Below are 12,139 nucleotides of genomic sequence, written 5' to 3'. Positions count from 1 at the left end.
CGATCGTGAGGCCATGGGAATAAAAGACTCTGCGAACTCAATATGAAAAATTTTCATAAGTTTCTTTAAGTCTACCGAATGACTAAAAGATTTAGAGTCATCTTTGGAAGTACAGGGTGGTTTTAGAAGAGGTAGGGGTTGTATGAATCAGATTTTTACAGTAAGACAGATATGCGAGAAATATTTAGCAAAAGGGTTGCAGGTGTATGATCCGTTTATGGATCCGGAGAAAGCGTATGATAGAGTTGATAGGGAAGCAATGTGGAATGTGATGACGTTATATGGAGTTGGTGGAAGGTTGTGGCAAGCAGTGGAAAGTTTCTACAAAGGTAGTAAAGCATGTGTTAGGATAGGAAATGAAGTGAGTGATTGGTTTCCGGTGAGAGTGGGGCTGAGACAGGGATGTGTGATGTCGCCGTGGTTGTTTAACTTGTATGTTGATGGAGTGGTGAGAGAGGTGAATGCTCGAGTGCTTGGACAAGGATTAAAACTGGTAGACGAGAATGACCATGAATGGGAGGTAAATCAGTTGTTGTTTGCGGATGATACTGTACTGGTTGCAGACACAAAAGAGAAGCTTGGCCGATTAGTGACAGAATTTGGAAGAGTGTGTGAGAGAAGGAAGTTGAGAGTTAATGTGGGTAAGAGTAAGGTTATGAGATGTACGAGAAGGGAAGGTGGTGCAAGGATGTCATGTTGAATGGAGAGTTACTTGAGGAGGTGGATCAGTTAGAGTACTTGGGGTCTGTTGTTGCAGCAAATGGTGGAGTGGAAGCAGATGTACGTCAGAGAGTGAATGAAGGTTGCAAAGTGTTGGGGGCAGTTAAGGGAATAGTAAAAAATAGAGGGTTGGGCATGAATGTAAAGAGTTCTATATGAGAAAGTGATTGTACCAACTGTGATGTATGGATCGGAGTTGTGGGGAATGAAAGTGATGGAGAGACAGAAATTGAATGTGTTTGAGATGAAGTATCTAAGGAGTATGACTGGTGTATCTCGAGTAGATAGGGTTAGGAACGAAGTGGTGAGGGTGAGAAAGGGTGTAAGAAATGAGTTAGCAGCTAGAGTGGATATGAATGTGTTGAAGTGGTTTGGCCATGTTGAGAGAATGGAAAATGGCTGTCTGCTAAAGAAGGTGATGAATGCAAGAGTTGATGGGAGAAGTACAAGAGGAAGGCCAAGGTTTGGGTGGATGGATGGAGTGAAGGAAGCTCTGGGTGATAGGAGGATAGATGTGAGAGAGGCAAGAGAGCGTGCTAGAAATAGGAATGAATGGCGAGCAATTGTGACGCAGTTCCGGTAGGCCCTGCTGCTTCCTCCGATGCTTTTGATGACTGCGGAGGTAGCAGCAGTAGGAGATTCAGCATTATGAAGCTTCATCTGTGGTGGATAATGTGGGAGGGTGGGCTGTGGCACCCTAGCAGTACCAGCTGAACTCGGTTGAGTCCCTTGTTAGGCTGGGAGGAACGTAGAGAGTAGAGGTCCCCTTTTTTGTTTTGTTTCATTTGTTGATGTCGGCTACCCCCCAAAATTGGGGGAAGTGCCTAGGTATATGTATGTATGTATCTTTGGATAACTCCTCAAAGGGTTCGGAAGGTGAAAGAGGAACATCAGCCTCTTCCTCCGATAAAAAGTCTTGCCGCTCCTCGGAACGCTCGCGATCCGCGCGATCAGAGTTAAGAAGCATTGTATTATGATCAATGTCCTGTCTGGATGTTTGCTGTTCAACATCGCATACAAGAGGCCGCTCGATGTTACATACTAGAGCACGTTCACACCCTGAAGAACGCTCGACATCACGCCCCGGAGGACGCACGTGTTCTGCTGAACGCTCGATGGGAGGATGCTTGAGCTCCGATGAACGCTCGATGGGAGGACGCCTGGCGTCACGCTCTGGAGGATGCTCGCGTTCAGGTGAACGCTCGATAGAAGGACACTTGCGCTCTGATGAACGCGCAATGTGAGAACGCTTGACGTCAAGCTCGACGTCACGCCCTAGAGGACGCTTGCATTCTGTTGAACACTCGATGGGAGGACGCCTGACATCACGCTCGAGGTCATATCGTGGAGGACGCTCGCGTTCTGTTGAACGCTTGATGGGAGGACGCTCAAGAGCCCGCTCGACATCACGCCTTGCTGAACGCTTGAAAACGCTTTCAGCAGGATGATCACTATCACTGCTTAGCGCGTGAACAGCACCTCTATTAGGAGTACGCTTAACTTCCTGAAAGCCAGAGCGATCAACTTCACGTGTAGAACGTTTAATTTCTCGTTCATCTCTGCGCGTAGCTGCACGCACAACGCGTTCAGAAACTTGATCAACAAGCGTTCCCCGACTCTCCGCCTTGCGCCATTTAGTGTTAAGAGAGGAGGATTCCATATTCTGGTAACCTTTCATAAATGATGAAAGCTTCTGCTGCATTTCCTGTAACATCTTAAAATTAGAGTCTTGCGAAATACTAATCGCAATTTCGTCCTCTCCACCGCTCACAGATCGCTTAGAGCGAACAGCGGGCGAGATCCAATCTGAAGGAGGCGAAGGAGCATGAAACGATGTCATGCCCAGTTCGGATAATTGTTCAACAGCAGGACTATTTTCTAAAGTCCTAGCAGGATGCTTGGAAGGCGAGCTTCCTTCCGACGAAAAACGTTCAGGGTTGCTTTCCTTGCCGTTTTTCCAATGACTACAGCCGGCTTGCGATGTCCTGGAAGGATGTTGGTCAAATTCCCTCTTAAGAGGCCTAGAAGTTTGACTCCAACCTCTTTTAGGAAAATCATCCTCTGATGATGAGCCAAACATTTTAACCTCACCTTTACTACGGTAAGGGCGAACGTCCTGGGAAACGTCAAAAGGAACGCTCGAGGGAACGTCTGCTAGGTAATTAGAGCCTCTCGTTTCCTTTCGTCTTTCGACATTCCTTCTCCAAGGGGTTGGGGAGCTTGGAAGAGGTCCAGGACTAGGAGAACAACAAGTCCGAGCAGGCGTACCCTCGACAGCACTAATAACACTCACTGTACCTTTAACACTTTCACTTTTCAGCTGTTTAACATCAGCCATTAACTGCGATAGACTCTACCTTCGTACCCAACGCCTGGATAGCCAACATCATATCCTTAAGTGTTGGTTCATTAATGGTACTTGTAGTGGGATCTGGAACTACCACTACAGGAGAAGGAATAGGAACAGTGACATGGGAAGAGGAATCTTTAGAAGAAAGAGAAGAACTACGTCTTACCCTATCCTTTTCTAACTTTCGTATATAACGATTGAAATTCAGCCACTCATGATCAGACTAAATAAGGCGTTCGTCACACCTATCATCAAGTTTACAAACTTTACCCCTACATTTGATATATAATGAAAGAGGATCAATGGAGGCCTTTGATAAACGGGTCTTACACCCACTAGCACACACCCTAAAACCACTAGAGGGGGTGGGCATTTTGAACTTTGAAAGAGAGATCAAATACAAGCAAGGGTCAAAAAATCAATATCCAAACATAACTAGAGTATCCAAACGAAAAACCAATCAAGCAAGAGTCAAAAAACTAGAATTACATGTATTGTACTTCACCAAAGGGAAAGCAATAATCAGTTAAAAAGCTAGAATATCCAACCAATGTTACCGCTAGCGCCGGCAGGGAAGATATGAATACTGATGGAATGGTTTCTGGGTACTTCGCCAGGGGGGCATGGGTAGCACACCTGGCTATCCAATCGGCGAGAGTTTTGAATTTTTCTGCCGTGACGTCAGGGATGTAAGCTATATATATAACCACCAGGTAAGTCTTGTGTTTGAAAAGGTCACTTTAAGGATATTCGCACGAGGAGTTAGAATTCTGGAGACCTTAAGTCAAATTCTCTGGGAATATCACTGTAGTCAAATATACCCTAGGAAGCTACTTAAAGGAACCTTCCATCAGGACGACATGGCTATCTCACCCAAAAATAGATTTTTCGTTTCGCTCAAAATCCGTTTATTTGGAGGGATCCTGCCAAGGCCTTTCATAGAAAGGAGGGCGGGTCCATCAGGACAACATAGCTATCTCACCCAAAAATAGATTGTTCAATTTGCTCAAAAATCCGTTTTTGGGCTCAGGCCATGTTGTCCTGATGGAAGTTTATCAGAGCATTAATGTATCGGTGGATTTTCCAATCGTGCCTTAACCTCAAGACAATATTTCCTTGGTCACTTAGACCTTAGAGACCTATGACGTTACCGTTATACATCATTGCTTCTAATCATAAACTATGTTAGTGCTTCCTTCCCCCTACAGGGAAGAGTCATCCTAGACTCGGGAAAAAGTCTCGAAGTTTGCATATTTCATATGACTAACCTAGCAACCAAAGGGGCATACAGGTCTCGCTGTATGCCTTTAGCCAAAGTTTGTATTTTAAAACAAACGCAGGTTCACATAAGCCACCATAGCATCTAAGGTATATCAGCCCAGCTGTATATCACAACAGACAAGTTTGTATCCGTATCGAAACAAGGTAAGCATGGGCAGAAAAGGTTTGTATACATTTAGGAACAAAGTTACTACCATTGTTCAACGTTATTATGCAGAACAGTAAGGAATAAAAAAGTAATGCTCATACATAACTTAATTTATATATGTTTGGGGCGAAATAAGACGCATAAAAAACAATTAGACATTTATTGGCAATCAATAAATAATAATTCAGCATACATTTCATAATAACATAAAAAAATGCAACCGAATAGAATTTTATAAACATAAAATACAGACCAGATCAGAAATATTTGTTTTGTCTGAAAACAAAAGTTCATGCCACTCAATTGAAAATTCAATAATTTTCTAATACTTTTCTGAGAAAGTCTGTCTATTAACACTTGTGTAAAAACACACGGCACTAGTGTTGAGTCTATGTTTCTTCACCTTTATACACTGGAACAGTCATATGTCACATTGATGACATTTCACTTACCATGTTCCTCTGTAATGTGCCAACATGTACACCCTATAGATTTATAGTCCTAATTAATTCACTGTTCCTCGCAGCACTAAGCGACAGGTTTTAGTACACTACCTGCCGCCACCCCATATCTCTTTAATTCTTGCACCACTTGCTTCGCGTAGTGCTTGAAAAACACTCTGGATGACTTCCATGCAGTATACGAGCGAAGACGCTCAAAATCCATGAGCTGGAAAAAATTTAACGACGAAGCAATTTTCCTAGGATCATGACCTGCGGGTGTACTGTCAGTATCCGCTCTGCGCATGAAGTAGGTGATCTTCGCCCTTAGTTCTTTCAGGGATAAGTTTGAGCCCGATGTTTCTCCTTTAAAGAGCTGTCCCCCCCTGAAGTCTGAAGTTCTACTGGACACAGCGAGACATCTTCCTTCAGAGGGCAGATTCTCCTGTGACCCCACCTCCTGGTGGGTATCTCGTTCTTGGCGAGAAACGTTGGGTCAGGAAATAGATTCAGTTCTCTTGCTTCAGAAAACTGGATATGGCCCTCTTCCCGAGAAAGGGCCACTATTTCACTAACTCTAGCCCCTGCGGCTAGAGCAAACAAGAATATAACTTTTTGAGTCAAATCTTTTAAAGAGCAATTTTCGTTGTTCAATATCAAAGCAAAGTGTAGCACCTTATCCAAGGACCATGAAATGGGCTTTGGTGATGCTGCAGGCCTAAGCCTAGCACAGGCCTTAGGGATCTTGTTAAAAATTTCATTAGACAAGTCTACTTGGAAAGTGTAAAGCAAGGGTCTAGTCAAGGCAGATTTACACGTAGTTATCGTGTTGGCTGCTAAACCTTGTTCATAAAGATGAATAAAGAAAGATAAACAGAAATCTGTTGAGATTTCTTTTGGTTTTCTTGCCTTGACAAAAGCAACCCACTTCTTCCAAGACGACTCATATTGCCTTCTGGTAGATTTAGACTTATATTCCTCGAAGAAGTCTATACTTTCTTTTGAGATCCCAAACCTTTTTCTTACTGCTAAGGAGAGAAAATCATGAGATGGGGGTCTTGCGTTTTCTGTAATGAAGCGAACACAGTCGACCTCTGTACTTGTTGAGACAGAACTGGGTCCGGCAGAGGAATCAGTCTCAGCTGCAATTCCAATAATAGAGGGAACCAGTTGCTCCGGGGCCACTTGGGAGCCACAAGGGCTGCTGTTCCTTGAAAAGATCTCCGCTTGTTGAGGACCTTCATCAACAGGTTGGTTGGAGGGAACAGATAAATCCTGGTCCATCTGTTCCAGTCGAGGAACATGGCGTCCATTGCTTCCGCTAGAGGGTCCTCGTATGGGGCCACATACCAAGGAAGTTTCTTGCTGTCGCTCGTCGTGAAGAGGTTGATCTGCAGTTCCGGGACTTGATGTGAGATGAAGGAGAATGATCTAGCGTCTAGGGACCATTCTGACTCTATCAGAGTTAGCCTGGATAGAGCGTCCGCTGTCACGTTGCGGAACCCTTGAAGGTGAACTGCTGATATGTGCCATCTCTTCTTTTCCGCTAAGCGGAAGATGGCCAACATTACATGGTTGAGTTGAGGTGATCTCGAGCCTTGATGATTCAGGCATCTCATTATCACCTCGCTGTCCAGAATCAGTCTTATGTGGACTGAAGGGCGAGGGGATAATTTCTTCAGTGTGAGGAAGACTGCCATGGCCTCCAAAATGTTGATGTGGAAGGTCTTGAATAGAGAGGACAAAGTTCCCTGAACTTTCCGTTGATGAGAGTGACTTCCCCATCCTTCCAATGATGTGTCCGTGTGGATGATATTTGAGGGTGGAGGCGGTTGCAGAGGCAGTGACCTCTTCAAGTTCTTTGCCTCCGACCATGGCTTGAGAAGTGATCGTAGTCGGATCGGCATTGGTCTTCTTAGATCTCTTCGAGCGTTTGATGCGTATCTTCTCCAGACTCCTGATGCATCTTTTAGCTGCGCTCTTAGCACTGGGTCTGTCACTGATGCAAACTGAAGGGAGCCCAGCACTCTCTCCTGTTGGCGTCTTGATATCCTGTTGGATTTTAATAGTCTCTTGACAGATCGCCTTTAATGGAATGGAGAGGCGATGTGACTGTAAGTTCCAATGTACACCTAACCATTGAAACTTCTGAGCTGGAGAAAGTTGAGACTTTTTGGTGTTGATCTTGAATCCCAGATGTTCCAGGAACTGGATCACTTTCTTGGATGCTTGCATGCATTTCGTCTCGGATGCTGATCACACCAGCCAATCGTCTAGGTAGGTCATCACTTGGACACCTTCTAGGCGTAGTTGTTGAACGACTGCTTCTGCAAGCTTCGTGAAGATCCTTGGGGCTATGTTTAGTCCGAAGGGCATGGCTCTGAAAGCGTACTTTCTTTTTTGTAGCCTGAATCCTAGGTAGGAGGAGAGTTGGCGATTGATAGGAATGTGCCAATAGGCATCTGCCATGTCTATGGAGACTGTGTATGACCTTTTGGGCAATAGGGTCCTTATGTGTTGAAGGGTCAGCATCTTGAACTTGTCGTTTTCTATGAACTTGTTGAGTGGCGACAAATCCAGAATGACTCTGAGTTTGTCTGAGTCCTTCTTGGGAACACAAAACAGCCTTCCTTGGAATTTAATTGACTTTGCCCTCCTTATCACCCGTTTACTCAAGAGTTCTCGGATATATTCTTCCAGAACGGGGGTGGAGTGTTGGAAGAATTGAGGAAATGATGGTGGAGCTGTCTTCCAGCTCCAACCTAGTCCATTCTTGATTAGGCTGTGGGCCCAGGGATCGAAGGTCCAGCGATCCCGGAATAGTTGGAGTCTTCCTCCTACCGGAAGCATCTCATTGCTTCTAGGTTCCGGAGGGCTTGCCTCCTTGACCGCGTCCTCCCCTATCCCCTCTTCCTCTCGAGGGACGTGTAGAAGAACCTCTACTTGACCCTCTACCTTTAGGGCGAAAGGTAGTGGTCTGCCTCTCATAGGCGGGAGTGAAGGCTGGTGAATGAGTCACCACCTGCTGGGGTACCATCTGGTAGGTGGGTTGGGGCTGTGTCACCATCTGGGACACCGCGGTCATGGGAAGTTGCTGTTGTTGTCTCGCGGGGCGAGAGGGCAACATTGGCCTCTTTGTCTTCTGTTTAGGTTGGGGACCCTCATCCGGGGAAGAGTTCCTTTTAGCCGACATATCCAACTTCTGGAGAAGATTCCTGTTCTCCGTGGCAGCCTTGTCGACTATCTCCTTGACCAATTCATTCGGGAAGAGGTCCTTCCTCCAGATATTGGAAGATATCAACTTCCTGGGTTCGTGTCTTACCGCGGCTGAGGCAAAAACGAACTCCCTGCAAGCCCTTCAAGCCCTAGCAAAGCCATAAAAGTCTTTAATCAGGGTTGCCAAATGTGTTTTGGCTACGACCATGAACATATCTGGGGACCTATGTTTACTGGCCATTGCCTCCAAGGTAACCTGGAGGGTCAGAGAGGAAGCAAGCCTTTCCTTCGTATCCTGCTCCCTACGCAGGAGAAAATCAGACAACTTGGGGAGGTTTTCGCTGAACTGACGTCCAGCGATATCCGCCTCCAGCTTCCCGACTGAGAATTTACGTTGAATATCCTTCCAGTCCTTGTGATCCGTAGGCAGGGCTAGGGAAAGGGGCCTACACTCCTCCAGTATAGGGCAAGGTTTCCCAGCTTCCACTGCATTGATCACCGCCTTGAACCCTTTTTCCGCAAAGGGAAAGGCCATTGTCGCTGGAGCAAGAAAGGAAGGGTGTTTCTTACTCAGGGCTGGCACCTTAGAATTAGTGAAGCCCCTGTCCTTCAGACTGCTGGCCAACAAAGCTTGAGCCTTTCTATGGACAAGCACTATGACCTCCTTCGGCTCTGTCTCCTCTTTGGATACAGGTTCCGCCTTTAGGCAAACGAAACAGTCGGGATAGGACTCAAAGCTGGGCCAGAACTCGATGTCCTCGATAAGGACAGGTCTCAGCTTTTCTGAGATGAAGATCTTACTATTCGTGATTGGCACGTACTCTGCATGCCTCCATGGGTTTACCTCAGAGCACAAGGGAAGATCCTTGACATCGAGTCGCTTATGAGACCCACGGGACGCTGCAAGCTGATGAATCTCCTTCCTTAGTGCAGCTTCCCTTTCTTTACTCCTCTTCTGGAAGGTCTCCATCATGGCCATGATGGCAGATAAGGTCTTATCTGACTTATCAGGTGGAGGGGCGGAGGATGTAGAGGGCACTGGCTCTGGGGCTGGAAAAGATGAAACAGACACAGTTTCGACTTCATCCTCTTCCGTTTCCAGAGCCAATGTTGACTCCTCTTCCTGACCTTCAGCAACTTTTCGGTGTCCTCTGACACCTCTGACATCCTCTTGTCATCTAGATGGATGTCCTTCATCGCATCCGAGACATCCGTATCTACGGAAATCTGGACACAAGGGATCTCAAGGTGAGGCTGTGGAATAACAGCATCCGCAGATGCTTTTAGGAATAGATAGGCTCTCATAAGCTCGTTCGGAAGGTAAGGCCCCGTGGCATTTTTCTGAAAGCAATGAACCCATCTGCGCAGCTTATTCCGAGCTGCATCCCTTGACTCCGTTGTCTTGGGGTCTTCAAAGGCCTCACTAACCAAGGCTTTTCCCATGGTACATACAGTACCTGGGGGTCCCAATATTTAAGAGGTCCCTTGGTGATGGAACAATGGGAGTGCGTCCTACACTCCAGGTGGCCGCAGAAGACCTTGCTATGGACGTTGCAGAAGACGCTGCCACACTTCACATGGTCCTCCTGTAAAGAGAGGAAAATAAAATGAGTATAAAGTAGTTCATCTCACTAGATAAACTAATAAATATTATAATATTTTCCATTTTATTTTATTGCATATCGCTTAGGATAGATAAGCTAGAAATGAATTAGGAAACACATACGTGTGTTTCCTGGCCAGGCAATTGCTGTGACCTCCCTCAATATTAAAGCCTAGAGTTATCCTCCTCAGGGGGCCCATTGGAAGAATCTAGCCTATAAGGACAGATGCATGTAACTTAACACCAACTTCCAAAAGGATTAATAATGAGGGTCATTAGTAACTGATCGTCTATCAGTATATGGAAAGAGAATTCCTATCCTTATCTTATATGGTCTCAACAATAGAATGCGCCTGGACACGCAGAGTATGTTGGAAATTTTACTATTTTATACTTTTATACCATAGTTTTCTGTTTGCAGTATGATCTATACTGCAAATATACTGGCTACTGTATAGACATATACTGTAGTTGTAGCCGGTAAGACTAGCACCTAGGGCACAGTTCCACTAGCACCACATCGACTGAAATGGTGGCCGGCGGCCCGCCTGATTGCCGTTGGCTTGTCGGTCGCCGGCGGGTCACCGGCTGTCGGCACACTAGCCCAGTCAGCATTCTATGTGACAGGGTGGTGGCCGGTAGTCAGAACTCGGCCGGTTCTTGCCAGCTAAGTCGTTTGTGTCAGCGAATCATTGGTTGTCGGCACACAAATCTAGCCAGCATCTTGCCGGCTATGGTAGTGGCCGGCAGCCGCCAGTTAGGTTAGTACCTGGCAGCACTAGCCGATAGAGAGAGAGAAAGCAAGGAGTGAAGGATGTTGTAAGAGTACTGTCTCACTTCCTTCCTCTGGAATGAGGGTTCAAATGGAAGGGGAGAATATAAGATATTGAGGCTTCTACTCGTCCACCTTCATTGTCGGTCACTGCCGGACACAGGTTGTGAATGGCAGTCCAAGAGAGGGCTGAAGAACACTCTATAGCAAAGGGATCTTCTGCCGGCAGCTGGTCCCGCCAACCCAGCTATCCCGGAGCTTGTGTCCGAAAGGGAAAGCTGAGCGACTAAGCCATACAAGCAGAAGCCCAAGCCAGCCATACAACCTGCCAGCAATCAGTGAGATTGCAGAACGACGGCCAAAGGGTTGTGATAGCTAGGCCATCACTAAAGGACAAAGGGGGGAGGGAAAAGGGTCCAGTATAGGGTGTGAGAGGAGCCGGCAGGTTGCCGATCCTACCACACCCTAAGGAAGCCCTGTTTCAGTATCGGCGCCATCCTAGGCGATGGAAATCTATTCTCCAGCCCAGGGTCTGCCAATTCAGTAAAGGGGCCGGCAACCTTGTAGCCGCCACCCTTAAACAAGAGAGAAACAGTTCCAGTGCCGACGCCATCCTAGGCAGGAAAAGAATATCTATTCTTCAGCCTAGGGTCTGGAAGCACAGGACTAGTCTACTAGACCGCAGGGAGAAGGGGGTAAATATATGGCCCCTTCAAGTACAATCTAGGGAGGCTTAGCCTCCTATGCCGACAACATTAACAGACAGGGGAATCTCATTCACCCTACCGATCAGCTGCCGGCACAAGACTATGTACTCTGAGGTTCTGACCCAAACCCAAAGCTTACCATCTGCAGCTAAGGGAAGGGGCAGAAAAACCCTAGCCTAGTCTTACCTGAATGACAACTAGCTTCGGCTACGCTCAGAGGGAAGGAGGGATTACCCTATACACGAGGGTAACCGGGGAGTATGTATGAAAGTATACTAAAGCCACTAGGCTATTAGCCTAGTGGCAGTGAGATCAACTACATAAATCATAAAAGCTCTCTCGTATACTATCTCAGAAGAGGAAATATTTATATGCAATCGATATATCTTACATGTATAAATTGCCTAATATCTTCATTTGAATTTAATAACACCAGGAAAGCTTATTATATCATGCATGAAAGTACACTAGAACACCTAGGCTATGGAAGCCTAGCGTAAACAAGTTTGGCTACCTAAATCGCCGAAGCTAATGCGAATACAATAGGCATAATATAATTATCTCCTAGCAATGAAGACTAAATAGCTAATTTCATTTATGCTATTATACCGGGAAAGTCATTCTGGCTAACTAAATAGCCTAGTGGCAGTGAGATCAACTACCTAAATCATCGAAGCTCTCTCGTATACTATCTCAGAAGAGGAAATATTTATATGCAATCGATATATCTTACATGTATAAATTGCCTAATATCTTCATTTGAATTTAATAACACCAGGAAAGCTTATTATATCATGCATGAAAGTACACTAGTAACACCTAGGCTATGGAAGCCTAGCGTAAACAAGTTTGGCTACCTAAATCGCCGAAGCTAATGCGAATACAATCGGCATAATATAATT

At 45.8% G+C, this 12,139-nt stretch overlaps 1 protein-coding gene across 1 annotated transcript; it reads right to left on the bottom strand.

Annotated features, from left to right (window-relative positions):
• Window positions 1–1,501: 1,501 nt before the first annotated feature.
• On the bottom strand, window positions 1,502–2,800 carry LOC137621721 (peptidyl-prolyl cis-trans isomerase G-like). Its single transcript, XM_068352236.1, has one exon. The coding sequence runs from the start codon at window positions 2,798–2,800 to the stop codon at window positions 1,502–1,504; it is 1,299 nt and encodes a 432-aa protein (XP_068208337.1).
• Between the last annotated feature and the right edge of the window lie 9,339 nt (window positions 2,801–12,139).

The sequence above is a fragment of the Palaemon carinicauda genome, chromosome 28 (genome assembly GCF_036898095.1).
Source record: "Palaemon carinicauda isolate YSFRI2023 chromosome 28, ASM3689809v2, whole genome shotgun sequence".
Classification (NCBI taxonomy): domain Eukaryota; kingdom Metazoa; phylum Arthropoda; class Malacostraca; order Decapoda; family Palaemonidae; genus Palaemon; species Palaemon carinicauda.
The sequence above is the reverse complement of the archived record's forward strand: the minus strand, read 5'-3'. Positions and strand labels throughout refer to the sequence as shown.

What these genes read in the sequence shown, in the direction of transcription:
- LOC137621721 (XM_068352236.1), bottom strand. Translation starts at nt 2,800, where the DNA reads ATGTTTGGCTCATCATCAGAGGATGATTTTCCTAAAAGAGGTTGGAGT.